The sequence below is a fragment of the Melospiza georgiana genome, chromosome 9, assembly GCF_028018845.1.
Source record: "Melospiza georgiana isolate bMelGeo1 chromosome 9, bMelGeo1.pri, whole genome shotgun sequence".
NCBI classification, from domain to species: Eukaryota; Metazoa; Chordata; class Aves; order Passeriformes; family Passerellidae; genus Melospiza; species Melospiza georgiana.
The window spans coordinates 8,042,343-8,064,435 of NC_080438.1; the positions used below are offsets into that span (position 1 = coordinate 8,042,343).

Genomic DNA, 22,093 nt, shown 5'->3' on the forward strand with positions numbered 1-22,093 from the left:
TGGGTATGATGTGAAATTATTGTTCAGGGGCAGGAGAATTCTGATATCTGTTCCATACTGCCTTACATTGCTGTGCTGAGGATCTGCAGACTGGTGTGTTTGCCTGATTTAGGAAGTTGTTTCAATGCCTGGACAATATTTACTGAAGTGATGTGTATTTTAGTGCCTGCTTGTGTAGGTTTATTGTTCATCTTGGAATGAAACATACAATAGCAATTTGCAATATTCCTGGGAAGAGTGGGACAATATGGCCCTGAAGACTGGGCCATAAATCACAGAATCACAGAAGGATGGAATGGGATGGGTTGGAAGGGACCTTAAAATCATCTCATTCCACCCCCTGCCATGGGCAGGGACACCTTCCACTAGCCCAGGGCGCTCCAAGCCGTGTCCAACCTGGCCTTGGACAGTGCCAGGGATCCAGGGGCAGCCACAGCTGCTCTGGGCATCTGTGCTACCACCTTTATCACAGAATCATCAAGGCTGGAAGAGTCCTATAAACTCATGGAGTTCAAACATCACCTCAGCACTGTCGCTGTCACCCCTAAACCACCGCATACATCACCCAGCGCCAGACCCCGCTGCCTCCTGGACGCCTCCAGGAGAGGCATTTTGGTCCTGGTTTAACCGAGCTTTTACTGCGGCACGGTCTTTAACGTGACCTCTGGAGAAACTCCGGGGACAAACTCCGGACAGAAACTCCGGACAGAAACTGCAGCCGTGTCTCGGTGGGGATGTGGATTTTGCGGTGACAGCGGGGCAGAGCGGAGTGAGGGCACAACGAGCGGCCGGGGACGAGCGTGCCTGAGCCCAGAGCCACCGTGGGGCACCGCGGGTCCCTGTTGGTCCCCATTCGGTCCGTGCCGTGCCGTGCCGTGCCGGGCGGGGCGGGGCGGGGCCGGGCCGGGGGCGGCGCCTGCGGAGGAAGCGGCGGGAGCGCTCCGGGCTCGGGGGGAGCGCTCCGGGCTCGGCGGGACCGCGGTGCTGCCGCAGCTCCGCACCCAGCCATGGGCGCCTCTGCCTCCGCGCCGCTGGACGACAGCAAGTGCGCCTACATCCGAGGTACGGGCTGGGGCAGCAGGCCGGGTATCCCGGCTGGGGGACCGCCGGGAGCGCTCCGGGTGTCCCCGGGATCGGGAAAGCCTCTGGAAGCGTCCCGGTACCCCGGAGCTCGGGAAAGCCGCCGGGAGCGCCCCGGGTACCCCGAGAATCGGGGAAAGCCTCCGGGAGCCCCGCGCATCCCGGACAGGGCGGGTTGAGCCGATTCTCGGCGTCTCATGGAGTTCGGAGCAGTTTGTTAAAGGCGATGCTGTAGGAGTTTCCACTGCGGGAGTTAGTTGTAAGTCGAGGGTGAAACTTGAGAGAGTGTGGAGCGCCGCGGCTGAGCCTGCCCGTGTGACAGAGCCCGGCTCTCCAGACCCGGCAGATTCTGGGCTTTGCCAGGGTGAGCCCAACCAGCACCATATGGGCTGGTGCTCTGCCAAGCCCGCTGGAGGCAGTGGCAACGCTGCTGGGTGGGTACCGCGGTAAAAAAGGTGGGTACCTTGCACAGTCTGACTGTGTAAGGGCAATTCTTTATCCATTAAAATGTTAGAAGAGAAAGCAAACAAAAAAAAAAAAATAGGCTTTAAGTTATGTATATTGCTGTTAAACTATGAAGGAAAAGTGTAATTCTGGGGTTTGGGGTGTTTTTTTGTTACTTGAGTGGTTTGGTATGAACCCAGCTGACTCTTACCTGTGCTGCTTATCGCTCAGCCAGCAGGTAGAGTATTTGCAAAGCAAATTTTAAGGCTGAAGATTTACAAGTGGGGTAAAAGTTTGCATGAGAAAAGAAAGCCCAGTTCTAGCACTTGATGTGTGATGCATGCAGAGCCTGCGAGAGCCCTCTCTTGGAGATGAACCTCTGTGCTGAGGATTTGGGCTGGAGGGACTCCTGGGTGATGCCCAGAGCCCAGCCTGTCCTTGGGTTTCTTTGCTTTGGGACGTTTGTGTGGTGCAGAGAGAGTGCAAACATTGAGCTGCTGCTCTCTTAGGACTCCTTTGAAATCACAGTGAGTCTTTCAAGAGATTCCCATATTGGGAAGGATATTCAGTTAGTAAATGGCTTTTACCCAAACAGCAGTCAGCGGAGCTACTGGCCTCACACGCTGAGATTTTTCCAACGAGCCCTCCTATCAGTACTGTTAGTTCTTCCTGCCCCATTGAGGGTGGCTTCAAGTCCCATCAGAGCCATGAGGGTGCAGTCCCCTGGATTTCTATTTTTCTTTACATTCATCCCCACGCTGCAGCCTAAATTGCATTTTCACAGTTCAGCATTCAATTTGCCTGCTGCTCACAGGGTGGGTACCTTGGTCATGCTGAGAGCTCTGCAGCACTCCAGACACAGTTCTTGTTTGCCCATCACATCTTTGCACAGGCAAGAGCCAGAGGGAAGTCACTGTGGAAGAAGGATTTAAATCTGTGCTCATCCCCTGGCTCACATCTGCTCTTGGTGCTCTGAGGATCCCCCACTCAAAGCTCCTGGCTGGAAAAATAATTAATGAGGCACTTTGTACAGAGGCTGCCTGTGAATCAGCACTTCCAAGGAGGAAAAAGAATTGTGAAGAGCATCTTAAATGGGAACAGAGTGAGATTGAGCCAGCTCACCAAACCTACTGCTGATATCAGGCTGGAGTCTGTGAGAGTCAGGCCTGGCTGTCTGTCCTACACACCTGGCTGTGATTTATTTGCAGAGGAGCTCTGTGGTGAAGGAGAACCATGTGCAAGCACTGAGTCTGTAGCTTCAATAAGCAGTATGTTTTTCAGCTGGCTTCATGAAGTTTGGGTGGGTTTTTCTAGTGGGATGGCATCTTTTGGAGTTCTTTTCCTCCACAGGTGATGCAGGGGTGACCTCAGTAAAAAGGAAAGGGAGAGACTTGGTTGTTGTCAGCAGAGTTTTCAGTCCATAGGTGCTGGAATGGGACAGCGCTGGTGAGGGAGGGAGATGGGGAGACAGCAAGCCAAAGGAGCCAGCAACACTCCCCAAACTTTGTGCATTTTGGGATGCTCCCTCATGCTGGCCCAAATAGCAGTAGCCTCAAGACAGGAAATCCTGAGTATTACTTCAAGTGAGACCTTGGTGTAGTTCATAGTTGTTTTCATGATGGTGTAATTTAATTTCTTGTTGCTGTAATGATAATTTAATTTGTCTGGAATTAAATGGATTGTAAAGCCTTGTAGTTTACTCAGGCATCATTTAAGCTAAAGCTTAAATGTAATGAATGGAAATGAGGGGCTGAGCATTAAAGGCAAGGGATGTCCTGTGCAGGGCAGGAGTTGGACTTGATGATTCTTGTGGGTCTGTTCCACAAGTCCATGTCACAGCTTCTGCATCAACACAGCTACAGTTCTGCAGGTTTTCTGACTTCTGTCAGTCTGCTCACATTGATGTGGGATGAGAGGAGAACCAAATGAGGACAGGAATTACGTGAGATGTAAAATTCTGTTGGGAACATGCAAACCCAGTCAGCCAGGTGCCTGTGTAACCCCTCAGGAGCCTGCCCTCAGCACAGGCACCCCCAGGTAGAGCCTGGGAGCTGCTTTGCTGCCTGTGCTTTCCCTGGTGAATGGGGTGAGCCTTGTCAGACCAGCTGGAGAAACGAATCCCAGAGAAAAGCAGGAAGGCATCCCACGCAGAGTCTCAGTTACTGAATGCAAAGCCTGGGATTTCCACCTAAAACTGCTTCCAGCTTCCATCTCTTAGGGAAAATGGGGTAGGACTGAACACACACAGCTGTGTGTTGTTGTACATGGGACAATACTTAGGCAATATCGTGACCTGAAAGGCAGCAAATGTAATTATTGACCTGGTAATGTGCATGCCCTGCCTCAAACAATGCCTAAGGAGAGAACAGACAATGCCAGTGGGTGATTTTCCAGGCAGCCTTCACAGGGAATTCGAGGCTGTGTTTGAAGCTGCAAGGGCAGGGATCTTCCATGTGAAGATTGAATCAACTGCCTAAACACTTAGTTGGGGATGAAAATGCTTTGCAAAGCAATTTTTGCACTCAGAAAATCTCTGTATATGTTTATATCTTGTGAAGTTACAGTTTGCAAGCCGTTGCAACATCTTTTGTCTGTCAAGTAGAAATGAACAAAAATTGGTCACTGTTGGGGGATGAACTCATGAATAAAATCTCAGGAATTGATATTCCTTACTCCTACCTGAAGGAAATGAATGAAATACTGGAAAAATGAGTCAGCAGGGACTCGTGTGAGCAGTGGGGACAGTTTGTGTCCTCTAGGAGAAGGTGTGTGGAGATATTTAGGGGGAAGTGGGAGAAAGCCAGACCACATGCACTGCAGCATTACTAGTCTGGAAACCTTAGCAGTTTAAAGGTGTTTTTCTGTTCTGTGCAGCACAGGTCTGTTTTTCTAACCAGAGCTATGGAAAAATACATTTTTCCACCTATTTAAATCCATAGGATATTTTACATACACACACACTGTAAGCAGTAAAATTATTTAAAGCCCTCCAAAATGAAAATTTTATAGTAATTCCTCTAGGTTTTGGACTGAGGCCTTGAAAAAGATGACTTGTGGCAGAGATAATCCTGCTTTGTGAGGTTTTGGTGGGACTACATGGGGATTATTCAGGATGTGAGTAAAACAGAGCTTAAAACATGGCAGTAATAATTAGGGGACTGGGAATTGGTCATGTGAAAAGATTTTATTAAAAAAATTCATGCTCTCAGTTTTCTGAGGCATGGGCTAACCTTGTGATGGGAGTTGTTTGTTGGGTGCATTGTCTAATGATGCTTGAGCAGTGCTACACCCAGGAGGGAGCGGCCCAGGGCGGTGCTGGGGAGTGCTGGGCTCGGGGTGCAGTCATGAGATTCAGGAATCAGCTCACAGTGCCTGCTGAGGCAGCCCAGTGCTGTGTCCTGAGAGCTTCCACTGAGAGGGTGTGCCAGAGGGATCATCACTGCTGGGGGAAAGGTGCTAGCAGTGACCCTGCTAGCAGACAGGCAGCAATCAAGGATGAGGATCCTACAGCTGGCACAGATGGAAATGCCCCCAAAGTCTTGGTGATTTTCCATTTCTGCAATCCCAGCAGCAGAAGTAGTAGGTGACCAAGCTCTGCTCTGCCATGAGTTGTGTGTCAGGACAATTTTTTTTCAATTTGCAGAAGTGGAAAGATTTCAAGCACCTAATACCAATTTCAACAGGTGCATCTCCAAAACAGCTCAGCATATGAAAAAAAAAAAAAATTAACTTCTCTGAAGGTTGCTTTTTCATAAAGATAGTTGGTATGCTTGACCATATCCTGGCTACCCATTTCTTTAAACAGACATCTGTCCAGAGGATGAGGCTTTGTAGTCATTTGCTTTGGATTTGTTTGTTTAAATGCAGATTCTTCCTTCCCTTCTCTTCCATCTCTTTCCTCCCCCAGGCAGGTGGGACAGTGAATATTTGATTATTTGACCTGTGGCACCCAGGATTCACCCTGTGGATTTCCTCATTGTTTAGGAAGCTTTTCCAGGCAGACCTTTGTTGTTCTTTTGAGGTGACAGTGAAAGCTATTACTGAATGTCTGTAAGAAACTTCTTTCTAGCCATTTGTTTTACTTAGGAATTTCAGTGTGCTGGTAATTTAGTTGGGATTTTGCACAATGATCACACACTGTAGATGTGATCCTACAAGATGCAGCATACTTGAAAAAGCAGAGACTCCTATTCTGTCCCACTTTAGAGGCTGAAGAGGAGCCTGCTTTACCCTTCACTTGAAAGAGAAGATAGGAAATGGTTGTCAGCTTTCCAGGAAACCTGTTGAATAAATTCCAGTGGTGGTACAGAGATGAGTCCCACCAGCTCAGAGGGACAGAACCCTGACACAGCTCTGGAGTGAAAGCCTCAGCCAGGGTGCACAGAGCTGGCAGGAGGAGGGCTGCAGGATGGAGGAATGACTTGGAATTAATTGTGGAAAAGCTGGCCTTTTTTTGGACAGGCACTCAGGCTGGATGTTGGATTTTCTGCTTTAAACTGTCCCTTATCCTTCTGGTTTTAATTTGGTGTGTGACTGCAAGTACAGCAGGGTTCTGCACAAGTCTTGCTGCACTCCCTGCCTTTGCTTCCAGCCTGTTCCAAGCTGGGTTGTTCTGTGTTACAGAAATTCTCTCTTCCATTTTCTGTAGGTGAGCATGGCTGGGACATTGTACAGAGCAGGAGTGCCCATCCCTGGAAGGGGATGGAATGAGATGGGCTTTAGGGTCATTCCAACCAAATTCTACAAGTGAGGTCTCTCTGGATTTAACAGCATCTTAGAGGCTGCTTTTCCTTTTCATCTGGTGAGGTTTATGTTAAAAACTGATTGGATTTGCCTGCAACTCCCAAAGTCTAAGGAAGAGGCAGAATAATATTTTCATTCAGAAGCTTGTATTAAATCCAGAATTCATGGTAGTACCATCTAATCCAATCCAAATAGGGATAAATACCCACGGAAGGAAGAAGTGAGGTAAAGCACACAGGAAATTCAGATTTCAATAAGCATGTAAGATTCTATTATATGCACCTTGCAAAGTTTCCAAGTTCTTGAAGACTGTAAAAAATGAGTGTTTTAAAGGAAAATCCTTCTGGCTTTCCTTGTTTTCTGAGAAGTTTTAGTGCTCAGAGAGATTGTTGCTTTTGGAGCTAGTAGCAGATTTTCATCCCATAGTTTTAATAAATGTGCTAGGAAGGAGAGGAAGCTTCTCTTTGGGTTTTATGGCCTTTAATTCAAGGGGCCAAGTGCTTTTTCTTACTTTTGACTGAATGCAAGCAAAAGGCATCCAGGGATGTGATTGGTGGAAAAGGTTTTTGCCACCCACATGGACAGAATTTACTGTCCTTGGTAACTTTCAGGTTCAGCTCTGGGAGACTAAGGAAGGATATAACAGAAGGTGTATAATGGACAATTTGAGCATTTCTGTTGCTCAAATTGTCCATTATTAACTTCTCTCAAAAGCTCCACGAGCAATTTGGAAGTTTCCAACCATGTTATCTTGCAACAGGCATGGTCAAAATTTCCCTAATCAAAGCAGGTGAAATCTTTCAGTTTCCTTCATTGGTCAGTAGAAGTATTGCCTGTGATCACACCCCATTTGCCTTCTCTATGTGGCTTGAGGTTCCCCTAATCCCAGAAATCCCAGTTGCCCATTTGTGTCCCAGAGCTGCATTAGGCAGGATCATCTCAAGGCCCTGCACCACAGCAACCCACATACAGGAACTACCCTTGAAGATGATGTGCAGCATCACTGGGTCTGGAAGAGGAAAGGGGGCTTTTCTCTGGTCTTTTTTTGGGTAGTGTGAGGGGAGGGAAACCACAGGGTTGTAGGGGAAGGCATGTGGTATTTTTCATGCTTTTCTTGTCACTGTAGAAGAAACTAGGTACAATGCTGAATTAGGCACAGGGGTCAGTGGAAAGAATATCTCAATAGAAAAAGTGAGAAACAGGCTCATCCTTGCCCCGAATCTGTAATTGAGAGACACACTGTAGGTGTGCTGTGCCTTTGTACTTGATGTTTTCCACAATCTTGAATACTGGAAGTTCTTAAATTAGTGCAGCTTGGCCACAAATTTTAAGACACACTTTGCATCTGATAGACATTTTATTGGTATGAAAGGGAGAAAAAGCAAGCTCTGAGATGATGAAAGCATCTTTGTTGGTGGTGCCTTTGGGCAGTGGCAGCTGCAGAGCCAGTGTCTAGGTGGGGAAGGATGATATTCATAAAGTGCTTTTAAAGTACAGCTTTCTCCTTTGCATGGAACAACCACGCTGTTCTCTTCACACGTGGAGAACAATTAAAAGTTGTTTCTAGTTTTTGATCATACTTGCAAGCCTTTGACTTGCTTTTGCAGTTAAAGGACAGTAATGAAACAAGGCCAACTCTTACATCAAAGCAGGATTAAAGCTTGTGCAAATGGCTCAAACTTCTGTGAAGAAAGGGTTGTCCTGCCTGGGTCTCCTAAAAACTTTGTCCTGTGTCTTTCTAGTAGTCTTATATATATATAAAAATAAGTTTGCTGCTGATTCTGCACTGAAGCTTATTTTGGTATGGATAATTTCAGATTTTAGTGACTTTGTTTCTCTGAATATTTAATTAAGTGTTATATCTTGAATTCACAAGCCTTTAATTTTCATGCTTTTGTGGTATTTGTTAATAGGTCTGACCAAGTAGTTGCTGTCACACTTTGGCTAGCACTGAAGCTTTAAGACAAAATATTTAGGTCATTGTAGTACTACCAAAGTTGTTATGTAGTTATTGCATCTTTTTTATTGCATGTTTTTTAAAGTCAGGGAGTTGTCTTAGCTGCAGTGCAGGAAGCAGAAAACAAAAGCAAGGCTGACTCTTGGGCTTTTCTGAATACATGAGTAAGAGGTTAAAAGCAGTACGCTTTGCTAAAGTATGTGGATAGTTTTTGTATTGTTGAAATTCTTTTAGGAAACAAGTGAGATCAGGAGTAGAGCAGTTATTTTCTAAGTAAATATTTAAAGCCAAAACTGGTGATTCGAGTGACCTTTTGGGTGCTGTTTGTGATGAGATTGGTTCTAAGCCTGTAGCTGTGCCATGCCCTGCACGCTGTGGTTCCTGAGGAGTGGGCAGTGCCAGGGGTGACAGCCAGGCTGTTGTGTGACACCATCACTGCTGTTGTGCACTCCTGGCTGGGAGCCCACCAGCCCAGGGTCTCCCAGGTGGTTTTTGGGGTGTAACTGGGGGAGACACCCCTATAACCATTGGGGAGAGATGGGTGCTGCTGCAGGTGCCTGGTCATGCTCAGAGGGACCTGGGCTGTGCCTCCCTTGGGTGTAGGACACCTCGAGCCAAGCTGCTCCAGGGCTGTCACAGCAGCAGCCACTCCACTCCTTGGTGGAAAAGAGCAGCAGGGTTTTGGCTTGCTGGCCACTTTCTGTACCGTGCCAGGAGCAAGCCATGATCTGTCCTCCAGAAGGAATTCTGCTTTGGAGCTTTTGGCAAAGTGAATGTGTCAGCTGATCTCCAGGCTGGGCTTTTTACACATCACTGCTGAAGGACATGTGAAGCATCCTCCTGTTAGTGGTTTCTGCTGAGAAAAGCTGCCCACAGCAGTGCCTGGCAGGCTGTGGGCTCTCCCCAACACCTCAGCACCGGTGATGCCTTTTCAAACCACAGAGAGCTTGTAAGGAGATCTTTGATAATGCTGTAAGACAGTCTTGTTCATAGCTCCCCAAAATGCTGGTGTTTTATCAGGTTCATTCTTTGTTCATAGCTCCCCAAAATGCTGGTGTTTATCCAGGTTCATTCTTTGTTCATAGCTCCCCAAAATGCTGGTGTTCTTCCAGGTTCATTCCATGGGAAGAGACCTTAAAGCTCAGTCAGTTCCACTCCCTGCCATGGGCAGGGACACCTTCCAGTAGCCCAGGGTGCTCCAAGCCCTGTCCAACCTGGCCTGGGACACTGCCAGGGATCCAGGGGCAGCCACAGCTTCTCTGGGCACCCTGTGCCAGGGCCTGCCCACCCTCACAAGGAAGAATTTCTTCCAAACATCCCATCTATCTCTGCTCTCTGGCAGTTTAAAATCACTCCTCCTTGTTCTGTCACTATCTGCCCTATCCTTCATTTTTTATAAGCCCCCATAAGTTCTGAAAGGCTTCAACAAGGTCTTCCTGAAGCCTCCTCTTCTCCAGGCCGAACAATCCCAGCTCCCAGCCTGTCACTAAATGCTTTCACATCCAACCTTAGATTTAGAAAGAAATACCTAGAGCTTCTGTGTGTAATAAATCCATCTGGGGTTTCCCCTGGAGGTTTATGTTCCCTGTGAAGGGAGCTGCAGGTTTTGCAGGGCTCAGAGGCCACTCTGGCCATGCATACCAGATCCCTGCTGCTTTCCTGGGACAGCCCATTCACTACTGATTTTTGGTTTGTTGTGCTTGGGACCTCAGCTAAAAAATTACCCTCACATGCTGTATCTGGAAATTTTCTGCCTGCCAAGGAGGTACATGGGTGTTGCTGCTTCAAATTTCCAGAAGATGCCAGCTCCATCCCACTCAGTATCCATCTCACTCAGCCCCTCTCATGTCCTGTCTCAGGAAGGCATTTCTAAAGCTCTACGTGGTATTTCCCTTCCTCTGCATGAAACCACAGTTGCTGTTTGTGCTGTGATTCTCTGCAGGGCATTGTTGTGAAGTTGGAGACACCGCTCTTGGAGCAGGATTTGGGATGTTAAATACCTTGGGTGAACACTCTAAAGACCAGCTTGCTTTTACTGAGCGTGATTGAGAGGATCTTTATGTATTTTCACTTGATATTCCAATATTGCAGTGGTCACACAAGAGGAAAGGCAAGTTTTCATCATCCCCAGGCAAAGATTTGATGGTTGGGTCTGTGCAAAAGAAAGGACAAAAAGGCTTTTTTGTTTTTTAAGGTTATTCTGTAAAGTAATATCACTGTAATTTAGTCTGCCAGACACTTTCCAGTGTTTGCAGTTGCAGATGAGGCTTTGCCAGCCTTCAGCTGTCTGGACTGAAGTTTCCATGCTGAGCATCTGCCTGAAATAGCCATTTTGAGAAAACTGCAGCTAAAATGGATGAGATTTTTTTTTTCATTTGGGTTTTTTGGTTGGTTGGTTTCGGTTTGTTTGTTTTTGGGGGTTTTTGGGGAGGTTTTGGGATTTTTTTTGTGAATTAAGCTAAAGAAACCATGCTTTCCTCTTCTTTTGAGCAGATCAGGCATGGTCTGCAGGCAAGGGAAGGGTTTGGGGGCCATAGAGGTAGAATGAGGGAAACTGGAGGAGAGTGGGAAAGGTTTCCAGCCACTGCCCATGTTTTCCTGCTGGACTAAACCCTGCTGTTTCCATCTTTGTCCTTGGTGCAGGCCAGAAAAAGCTGCCACAGCAGCTCCCAGCAGCTGTTCACAGCCATGGGCAAAGCCAACACAGCTTTTGTACCTTGCAGTATTAAGTGAGAGTGGAAAAGCTCCGTGGATCTGAAGCCCTGAACTCATTGCTGATGCTTGAAGGAGCCCAGGGTGCAAAGGCTTATTTTTGGTGTGGTTTTTCTACTGCCTCATTCAGTAGGAAACCCCAGATTCATTGCTTGGTTTTTTTTTTTCTTTCCTTCTGGGATTTCCTGTGCACCTGCCAAGCTGCAAAGTGCTGTGCAGCCTTTGCTTAGCTGATCTTGGTCCTGTTTGATTTCATGCCCAAGGAGTTATGGCTGTTAATTTGGGTCTGGGCAAACCTGGTGCCTAATTTTTTTGGGGAACTGACCATTTTGATGCTCTCCCCAAGTTTCCAGCCAGGTTCTTGCTGTGCTCAGGCACTCAGCACTTCTGTATATCAGGAAAAGAAGGTGGCAGGAGCCATGTGTAAGCTTTTCCTGTAAGTGCCATGTGGTTTTGTCCAGATTTACATTCTGCAGTAGAAACAGATCTGCTTCTCTGGAGTGGTGTTTACCTGCTTTTAGATACAAATCAAGTTCCTGCTATTTCCAGCTCACTGTGCCACAAACTTTCAGAGCTCTGCAATGAATGGGACAGGTACACATGAGGTAGAAGTTGGGTTTTTTTAGGTGTGATTGTAAAGGAAAGTAGCTTTAATTACTGCTGCTTGTGCTCCATGTGTCTGGGCATGGCACTCGGTGCTCTGGGCTGGTGACGTGGTGGGCATCAGGCACAGGTTGGACTCCATGGTCTGCGAGGGTTTTCCAACCTGAATGATTCTAGTATTCTGTGTTTCCATCATGTCCTACCAAACCTAAGGGAAACAATGGGGAGAAAGAATGCCCAGAAAAAAACTGAGGCTGTATTTGGTGTGACACACACCTGAGAGCTGCAACAAAAGAAGCTCCTGGGGGAGACTTAGGAGCCTGGGCTTGGTGTGTTCATGGTGATCCCTTAGGAGCTGTGGCCACGTAGTGGTGACATCAGAAACTGAGGCAGCACTGGGTTTGTTCAAGGAGGAAGCTAAGTTCTGAGTGAATGAAGGAGGAAGGCCCCATCTGAACTGAGCACCAGCTTCCCTTACAACTGGAAAAAACACAAAGCAGCTCATCACATCCCATACGAGAATGGGGGTGACTAAAGCTGGTACCACACTGGGAGACAGAGGAGTTACCAGAGTAAACAAATGTCCCACACCACTGAGTGTAAAATACTACATGGTAATTTTGAGCAAGAGCTTGTGGTTTGTTAGTTACTCATCTCTTGCTACACGGCCTTTTCTTCGCGTGCCTTGAATGTGCAGGCAGCAGGAAGTGTGGTCGACTGAAAAGTTGCTCTTTCTGTAGCGCTTGGCATTGGCAGGTGTTACTTTTGTGGCCATAAACCAAATTCGTGCTTCCCTCGGGGGGGCTCCTGAAGCTGGATCTCCCAGGGCGTTGGGGCTGAGCACTGGAGGGAAGCACTGGCTGGGTTTGATTGTTACCGTCTGCAGAAGAGCTGCTTTAAATAAAAGCCAGCCTCTCTGACAGCTGAGTGTCTGCAGTTCTGCTGGTGAGGGGCTGCCCCAAAACCCGGGCTGACTGTGAGTGGCAATTGCACAGGGCTGAGCTTCTGTGGCTGTTGAGTTTGGTGCCTTGGCTGAGCCAGTGCCAGGGCTGTGAGTGTGCACAGCCTTGGGAGGATGTGAGAGCTGCATTTCAGATGGGGCCCATCTCTCTGTTCAGAGGTTTAGCTCTGCCTGGATGATGAGAATGGAGACATCTGTGAAAAGTAACAGGCCCCCCCTTCCTTCCAGAATAAGGCTATGAGCTTTCCAGCTGTTGGCTAAGACAGGTTTTCCTGTTGAAATAGCTTTTGTCTGAAGTAAGTCTAAAACAATATGGTTACAGTAACTGAAAATATTTCTTTGTCAATTCTCATTGTAAATCCTAAGTGTTTTGATTCATTGCTACTTCTTGTAGCAGCTGTTTGATTCAGAAAACCTTATGGAATCCTCCAGTGAAGTGCCTGCTGCTGGTAAAATGCAGTTTTGCTTATTTTGTGTGTTTTCTTTACCATATTGTGTGCGACTAATTTTCTTTTATCTTCACAGTCTCACAACTCCAGAAAACACTTTTGCTTTCCTTCAGAAGTCCTATCATCCTGAATAATGCAAAGACAAGCCCCATAACATTCATTCATGTGGTGCTTGTTTGCAACCACAATAAAATGGATTGTGCCATATATTTGTCAGCTGATGCCAGCTTATATTCATAAAATATGCTTGGGATCTTTTCGTAGTTCTGCAGAGTTTAAAGATGAGCTTATTAGGCATCTCTCTGATATGTAATTATTCTGGGTTGAATAATGTTAATCAGAATATATGCAATTTATATACAGTAGGTAAGCAAAGAAGAGCATATGTTTAAAAAATTAGTTTGCCAGAGCAGATTTGCAATAAAAGTGGATCTAATGCCCTTAAGAGATTTCTATTTTCTTTTTAATGCCTTTAAAAAAAACCAATTGTTTGCTGGCTCAGGAAAGTTTTACTTCTGTATGGTGGATGTCTTGACTACATTTCTGTATTTTATTTCAATTTCAAGACATGCTGTTTTACAAATCAGAGGAACCCTCAGATATCAGGAGTTTAAAAAGCATGTCAGGGTATCTGCTCAGTCTGGAAGCCAGGGCTGCATGATCTCCTCTGACTTGGTTGGTGTTGCTCTGTACTAGTAATTTTTGAATGAGATAAGATCTGATGCTTTCATGTTTCTCTCAACAGCTTCTTCTTAAGCACACTAAGCAGATATTTTTAATACATCCAAACAAAAATTGTAATTTTTAGAACTCCAGCTGGCATTTAGAGCTTCAGCTTGGCTTCAGAGGCCCTGAGCATCCACCTGGCAACCGGTGGTTGGTACCAGCTGTTCTGGAAACTGGGGGAGTTGCCTCACACCAGGGGCAGCAAAAGTAACTTTGAGAAAAACGCCTTTGAACTTTCAGTGTCTGTGTCTTCTTAGTGCCAGGGGTGCTTCTAAAGGGGAAGTAATTACAACAGGAGGACCTGACCTCATTTCTTGTTCAGAAGGGGTTGTAAGAAGAGTGTCACCTCCCGAACAATGGATTTATGGCTGTTGGCTAAGGCACGTGTCCCTCAGAGGGAACAGAATTGGAAACCAGGATGTTAAATCTGTGTTTTGGTGTCCTGACCTCAGCATTTCTGAGACTGGCAAAGAAAAGGTCCTGACTCCATTTAAGCCCAAACCTGAATATACTTTTCCAGAATTCTTGTTCTGTTACACTTTTCCCTGCTCTGCTTTTTCCTTAATCAAGAGCCTGCCTGTTTGTGTGAGGCTGCTAGGTTTATGCAAAAGCTGTGGTGAAACGGTTGGCTCAGGGATGCTTGAAAGGGCAAATAGCAGAGAAACAGTGTCTCAGACCAGCAAAAAGTTCTGCTGCTGCAGGAGTAGCATCTCATTGGCAGGGGTGATTGTATAGTAAAGGTCTTTGGGAGTAGTAATAAGGGGGGGGAAGTCTCTGAAAGGTTGTTGTGGATTTTGGAGCTATTCAGGGTGTTTTGAAGCCACACTGGATACTGTTAAGTAAGAAGATATTCCATAGAAATTCAGGGCTCATCTCTCACCTCATCAGGCTGATGAAGTCCCATCAGCCCAAATGAAGATAGAAAATGGGTTTTTGTGGTTTTCCCTGCATTTGTTTCTCAGAAAGCCACAGGCTTGCCTTTAAGGCACCCCTGAAGAATGCAAACATGGCTTGAAATGTAGCTCTAGTGAGGAAATGCAGGCAGCTTTTGGAGGAATTCAGGTTTGGATGAGACTCAGAATGAGCATTGTTAGACAGGGGCTAAATACGTTTAAAGTCTCATTGCTAATGATTACTTCTGCATTCACAAAGTGAAAATGTGATCTGATATACATAAATTTGCCAAGTAAAACCCTTATGGCACAGCTGTTGCATACTGCCTTCTTAGGGCTGCTCTTTTCTTGGTGCCATAAATTTTGCAAAACACAGAACGATGAAGAATTTAAGTTTTGATACAGACAAGTGAAACATGCTCTTCTCCAGAAAGAGAGAATGTATCAGCATCCACAGTGGCAGGAGCTCAGATTGGATTGATGGGGAGAACTTCATAGAGACCTTTGGTGGAAGAGCTGAGACTTAGAAAACTGGAGCTGCATAACCAGTCATACAAAGGTGTGAGAGATGAAAGCAAACTGTTAAATGCACTGGCTGAAGCATTGCCACCATGGATATAAACCCAGGCCTTGAACACCTTCTGGATGGTTCTGTGTAGCCCCAGGTCCTGGTGTGCAGGCAGCAGGGTTTGGTGTGTCTGTCCATGGAGGGTCTCCATGAAGGCCTCCAGAGGCACAGGGTCACTGTGAACAGCAGGAGAGCTCTCACCAACCCATTTCCCAATAAATGCTCAGGAACAAATTTCCTGTCCTTAATAACAACCTGGCTTTCTGAGCCCAGACCTTGCACGGCCCCACTGTACAAACACAGCACAGGGAGAAGGTGGTTTGGATTTGGTTTTGTCCTTTCAAGTCCTGTTGTCAGAAGCCCTTTTGAACGTGAAAGATAAATGGAGAGGAAATGAGGCAGCTTATCTCCCTTTTTTTTTTTTTTTTTCTCAAGAAGGAAGGAGCATTGAAACATTGGGGTGGAAGAGCCAAGGAGCCTCAAGCACAGGCTTAGTGAGAGGGGCTATGGCTCAGTGGAGCTTCTTCCTGGGAAGGCCTCTTAGAAATGGAGAAAACAAACACCAGTGGTAACTATTGTCCTCCCAGCGATGCTTTCATGAGTGTTTGAGGATCTGAAAGTGGTCTAGGAGGAGGAAGAAGAATAATGCACAGCACTTGGCATGCCAGGTGGCTGGAGGGAACCCCTCTGAGCTGATTTCTCTGAATAAAAGGGGGATTTGGTGAAACCAGCCCCGTGGAGGAAACAAGGCACCTGGGACCTGCAGAGCTGTGTGTCACCACCTTCCTGTCACAGCAAGTGACACTGTGGCTGTGCCTGTCTGTCTGGGAGTGCAGTCAGACACTCTGTTGGACTCTGGCCTGTCTCTGAGTTATGGTTAAAAATAGCAGCCTGAAAAAGAAAATAAATACTTTTGAACAGTGTGCCGGAACAGAGAGGCCTTAAACCCCCACGTCTGCACAGGAGAGACTGTGAGAGGAGTGTTCCTTTGTGTGTGTTCTCTGTGGCATTCACAACAAATCCTTTCTGAGCACAGTTCTTTGGTTTCCCTTTTCCCTTAAATCCCCCTGACCTGTGCCCTTGTCACCTGGGAGTGTTTCTGCCTCTGGGGATATGGGCTGTAGGAGCAGCAAACTGGGGACTATAAAGGTGATTCTTCATCTTTGATACTGCTGCAGAAAGTTAGAGGTTGTTTGGCTTTTTACTTGACCTCTTTTCAGTATAAAATTTCAGGAATTATTTCTGATTTGGTAGCAGAAGATGTATTTTTTTTAGTGAGGTCCCAGCTTTAATTCAGAAGGAATCAAAGGCATGAATTCTGCCAAGTAAGGAATGATTATTGAAGTTTAATGGGTCCTTTTAGCCTGAGAAAAACCCCAAAATATTTAGATCACTTTATTTTATTCTTTTACAGTGCTTTGGAAATACTGAGATCTTGATTATACCCTTGTTCAACTTTGAATGGGAGAAAACAGGGGAAAGGAGGCCACTGGCAGGTCTCTCATGTTGAGAACCCCCAGGCAGCCAGACAGCTATCTCCCATCTTCTATTTGTCCTTTCCCATTCATTTTGTTTTCATTTGCCTCATTTTCTCTGCTTCTTCCCTTGAATTGTCCCTGGACCAGACTTAGTAGGGGCTTTTGGAGTGGTTTCATTGGTTTCACAAGGGAAGAGGCAAATTCTGTTCCTTTTGCACCCATTTCACAGCTGGAAGAGAGCAAAAGGCTGTGACCCATCCTGAAGTGGGACTTTGGGGCAGCCACAGCTGCTATGGGAGAGTCAGAGCAAAGTGTGAGACAGAGAACCAGACCAAGACTGAGGAGTGACAGGAGATGTGGTCAAGGTCTCCCTTTCCAGCAACCTCAGTACATCTTGCTCCCTTTGTGCCACCCTTTCTTGAAGGAGATCAGGGGCTGATGCTCTGATGCCACTTCTGCACTAATTTGAATTTTAAAGCTGATCTGTTGCATCACAGAGCTGCAGTTTCCCTTCCCCATCTGTAATAAGCACAGAAAAAACTGTCTTACACAGGGTTGGGTGAGCAGCTCCATGTAAATAATTATACACTTGTCTTCTAAACTCTGCCTTAATTGATGCTTTTTAGCAGTCCTGTGAAGAAACCTTTCCCACAGGATGAGGCGCCAGTGCTTCCTCCTGTCTCTTGTGCAGAGTGAAAAGCAAACCGTGTGGATTTCCTGAGGGACATTACCATCCATGGAAGGGTAGGGAAGGGTTTGTTTGTGAAAGGGGAGACCTTCAGTTGCAGGTGTACAGACCCTTTTAATGCCTGGCAGTATTCCTTGCAAAGGAATGAATGCAATCCTCTTTTTAAATCAGTTTATCTCTGAAGATTTAGCAAACATTTTCAGAAAAATAACATAATAGCTCTAAACATGAGAACAGACTACCAGCAAGGAGAGTTTGTCTAGTTTGTCTTAGCTAAGGCTTAGAAGGATTGACCACAGTGTAGTAGAACATTTTTGTCTTGTAGGTTGTGTCAGCCTTGAACAATTCCTTGAACAATTCCAATGCTGTAGCATCTGCGTGGCCAACAAAGCCCATGTGAGGTCAGAAAGGGATCCCCATTGTATCACCCTGCTGTGTAACAACAAAATATATAACAGATCAAAGAGGTTTTACAAGCTTTGTAACAACAAAATACATGACACATTAAAGAGATTTTATAAGCTTCACTCGAACTTCTAAGTTTTATAAAGTAAGTTCTCCCATCCTCTGCCCAATGTTTTGCTCTAACAAGTTACATTTTCCTGCAGTCATATTCCATTATTATAACCTGAAACTATTGAGAGCCTGAACAAATGACTAAATATGCACTGCAAAGGAAAAATGTTTCCATTTTTATTGTTCAAGCTGAATGTAAAGTGGGAAGTCAGGTAAAAAAATTTTAAAAATTCTTTGGAATGTGAATTGCAATTTACATGCTCCTCTTCTTGTATTATAAAGTTTCATTAGAAGCTTAATTTTGTATGCATACATATATGTATGGATGGATTTGTGTCCTTTTGAAAAGAGGGGCAAGAGGAATAAAACCAATTATTGATTTTCAGGAGAAGTTGGCTCTTTGTCCCCCTCAAAATGCCCTTTCACAGTTTCTGCCCTGCAGAGGACCAAGGCAAGGAGATGTTGGCACAAGCAAAGCAAGCCAGGTGAAACTGGAAAATGCCCCCAGCTGGCACAACTGTGACATGGGTATGGCCTTGGGCTTCAAAACTCTGAATGGTGCTTGTTTGGGTTAAATCTGTATATTCACCCAGGTGTTCTTGTGGGCTTCAGAGTGGCAAGAAGGGGCTCTGAGGCTGAAATTATTTCCTGTGGTAAAATCAAGTTGTGTGGTTGTGTTGGGACATCATTAAAGTAAATGTCCTTGCTTTGAGATCTCTGTTTAGTTTAGAGATTAGTCTTTGTTTTACCCTTCTTGCACATAGACTTAGCTGAAAATCCTTTGGAAATCATGGTATTTACTCATTTTCAGTGTATACAGCAGCCAAAAGTGAAGCAAATGCCTTAGAATTGATGAGGAAAATGATAATAAAAGAGGCTCTGGTGTTATCATTATTCTCATTTTGCTACTCTGTTTTGTGCAGTTTGTGTTTTAGTTGAAGAGAAATAGAATAAAATCCTGCCATGGAATAATGGCCTTCTGGTACAGTGCTTAAAAAGTGATTATTTTGTGGGAAATACAGTACTCTGAGGAGTCCATCTGGGCTGATGGTGACAGGAGTTGGAATGGTGAGGGAATAAAGGGAATTTAGGTGAGGGAATCTCAGCATAAATGAAGCTCCTCATGGAAAGATGTGTGTGTACTCATAGCTTTGGCCAAGGTCATGTACTCCCTGGAGTGATTTTGTGATAGAGCCATGTAGAGTGGTACAATTTGGCAAAGTAATTAAGAAAAAAGAAATTAGTAAAAATATCTCCCAGGTTTGTATGAGCATATGCCAAGCATGAAAATATTTTGAAGGTGTGTGTGTGTGTCTGTATAAATTATTTATATATTTTTAATTAAATATAATATATATAAATACATAAATAGATAAAAATATATATATTCAGAAAAAAGCTTCAACTAATGTAATGAAGGTGGTTATTTCTGTTATCTATGTCTCTGTGTGTTTTTGTCATTTTGTCTAGTGGATGGCTGGGCAGTGAGGTAACTGTCACCCGAAAGGAGGGCAGGGGGAATACATCATCCTGATTTAAAGGGTGATGCAGCATTGGCTTACATTTTTGGAATGCTGTTTAAATGTTCCCAAGAAACATTTTTGTGTGACCTCCAGTGATGTGTAACGTGGTGCTGAGATCTGGATTGGAGAAAGCTGCTCAAGGCATGCCTGGTGTCTGTGTCCCCAGGAGTGGCTCAACTTGTGGCTCAGGAATTGTAAAAAAACCCCAAAACTTGAAAATCATTGACCTTCACCAAATTTATTTATCACAGATGATAGTTTAGTTTCATGTGACCCACCAGGAATTAGATTGGGTTCATTTGGTTATTAAATCCCAACTCCTTCTGGTGCTGTGAAAGAAGCTTATATATAAAGTCTTGTCAGACCTTATTCTAGTTGAATCTGACCATGAGTAATTGTTTCTAGACAGGGTTGCTGCTTCTCACCCCATTACCAAGAAAGGGTGGATTTTAGCAGCCTTTGAGATAAGCTTATCTGACACTGTTAATCAAACCCTTGGCTTGTTTCAGCTGGTCAACCACAAGCACTGGCCCTTGTGTAAATCATGATTATTAGGAATTTTTAGCCTGACAGAAGTGCAAAGGCAATTTGTGAAATCTTCCTTCTCCCATAAATAAGGCTTGGGCAGTGGGAGTGGGGGAATGAGCTGCAGGAATGAGTCTCTGAGTTGGACCCAAGAGCCACTCTGTTTGTGCAGGATCTGTTCTGTTTGTTCTTCATTTTCAATAATCATTCATCATTCAGGATTAACTTAAACCAGCAAGCTCCATAGTTAGATCACAAGCTTCTCTTCACAAAACAAGCATTTTTTATAGAGTGCATGAGGTCTCACTGAGCTCAATCTACTCCCTCTGAATGTGAGATGCTCCTGAAGCTGCCTGGGAACAACATAAGGATGGAAACCTTTGGAAATCTATGGGATAATTGAACATCTCAGTACAAAATACAGCCTTGTGTAGCAGAGCACTCGAGGAAGAGCAAAGTATAGGGGCCAAATTGTAGAAAGGGAGATCTGCAAGGTTGGAATGGACCCTGTTACTTTTGCCACTTCTTTTGTCAGGGATCATGTCTAGGTGACCTTACAAACGTGTTTGTTTGGCTTGCTGTGAAACAAAAGCTTTGCTTCTGATGGAGCACAAATGTCACACCCACTGGTCTCAGCTGCAAAACTTGTGAAAAAATCTGTTTTTTTCACAAGACAGCATCAGTTTTTTCCTATAGAGAAGATGGACTAAGCACCTGAGGAGTGCTATAGCATATATGCTGAGATGTGAGGAGAGGCTGATCTGAGGTGTGATGGGTGTTACCCACTGCTCTGCACTGACTTTTGGGTGACTAACGGGGATTTTGCCAGCATGGCAAACAGGTGATTTGAGGGTGTGTGCACACCACTGGAGTCACAGAATTGTAAGGTTTTATTGAGAGCACTCTCTATTAATATAAACCAAGGCTGGGATAAATAATTGTCTTCAGTATTTTACCATGTGCAAACCACATGTTCCTGCATGGGAAAGAGGGGTGACTGCACCAACCAGAGCTGCTGGGTTTGGCTGAGTGCAAACAAAGCTGTGAGAGGTGATCCAGCCAGATCAGAACCTTTGTGTCTGCCATCCCTTTTTTGTCCTAACAGGTATTAAGTCATGACTCAGATTAATTGAAATGCTATTTCTACAAATAAAGATCAAAATGAGCTGTGCTTTCAACAACAATGAGAGTAGTTTGCATTGCCTTCCTAGATGAAGTCTGGGAGCACTTGACCTTAAACACTTCCTGGGTGGTATTGTAAATACTGCACAAGGAAGAAGAGTGTAGGGAAGAGGGAATCACTTGTAAATCACACTCCTTGTAAAAGGAAAGAGGGAATCACTTGTAATCCCTCTGTTCTATACCCCAGAGCACTGGAAGGTGGTGGGCACTGTCAGGATGTGCCAAACAGAATCACTTTCACAGGTTTTCTGGCTACCAGATGCATAACAACTGATAATGATGTTTGCAGTGAAGAGTGATCTGAGGAAAAGCAGTTTTTATGGGGAGTTTCTGCTTCCTTCTCTTCCTCTTGAGCATCCAGACCATGTTAGAGGTGCCAGTACTGACATCCAGCTTTCAGGGCTTACATAGAGCATCTGCAGTTTCAGACATTTACCTCAATCAGAGCTGTGCTTTTCTTGGACTTGGGATGAAGTTGGCCCAGGAGCTGAACACTGGAATTATTTTGTTAGCTCATTTTGCTGCTACCATGATGGGCTGTGAGAATAAGACTGGATGGATGGATGGATGGATGGATGGATGGATGGATGGATGGATGGATGGACGGACAGTAGTAATTTTAAAGCTCAGTTTGCATTTAGGCATACAGTACATCTAGATTAACTGGTTTCTAGTTTACAATTGAAAAGTTTGCCCCCATTTGTGGGCTCCATCCTGGCTTGTGGAGCACTGTGTGGGTATGATCAGCTGAGCATTTTAGATTGTTTAGATTGTTTTCTGACAGCTTTGCTCATGGTCTGGTGGAGGAAATAAGACAAAATGATTTGTTCCTGTTCTGTCTCACTGCTTTACTTGTTTGAAGTGCTGGGTGTACTGACATTAAGCACACACAGTGCCTATTTCTTTTAGGCTTTATTTTGTCCAGGATTTGTTTTAATGCAACAAATAATTTACTTCCTTTACTTTTATGTCCTCTGGGGCTTATATGGTGTAAGAACATACATCAGCCCCCAGACCTCCAAAGAGATTAATATCACTGGTCGTG

General features: G+C 45.1%; 1 protein-coding gene across 1 annotated transcript in view; it reads left to right on the top strand.

The window, feature by feature from the left end:
• Positions 1 to 989: 989 nt before the first annotated feature.
• NIBAN1 (niban apoptosis regulator 1) overlaps positions 990 to 22,093 on the top strand; it is a 53,951-nt gene continuing 32,847 nt past the window's right edge. Inside the window, exon 1 of the mRNA XM_058030039.1 lies at positions 990 to 1,062. Within this exon, the coding sequence (XP_057886022.1) occupies positions 1,008 to 1,062 (55 nt within the window). The 5' untranslated portion in view covers positions 990 to 1,007. The remainder of the gene's footprint in view (positions 1,063 to 22,093) is intronic.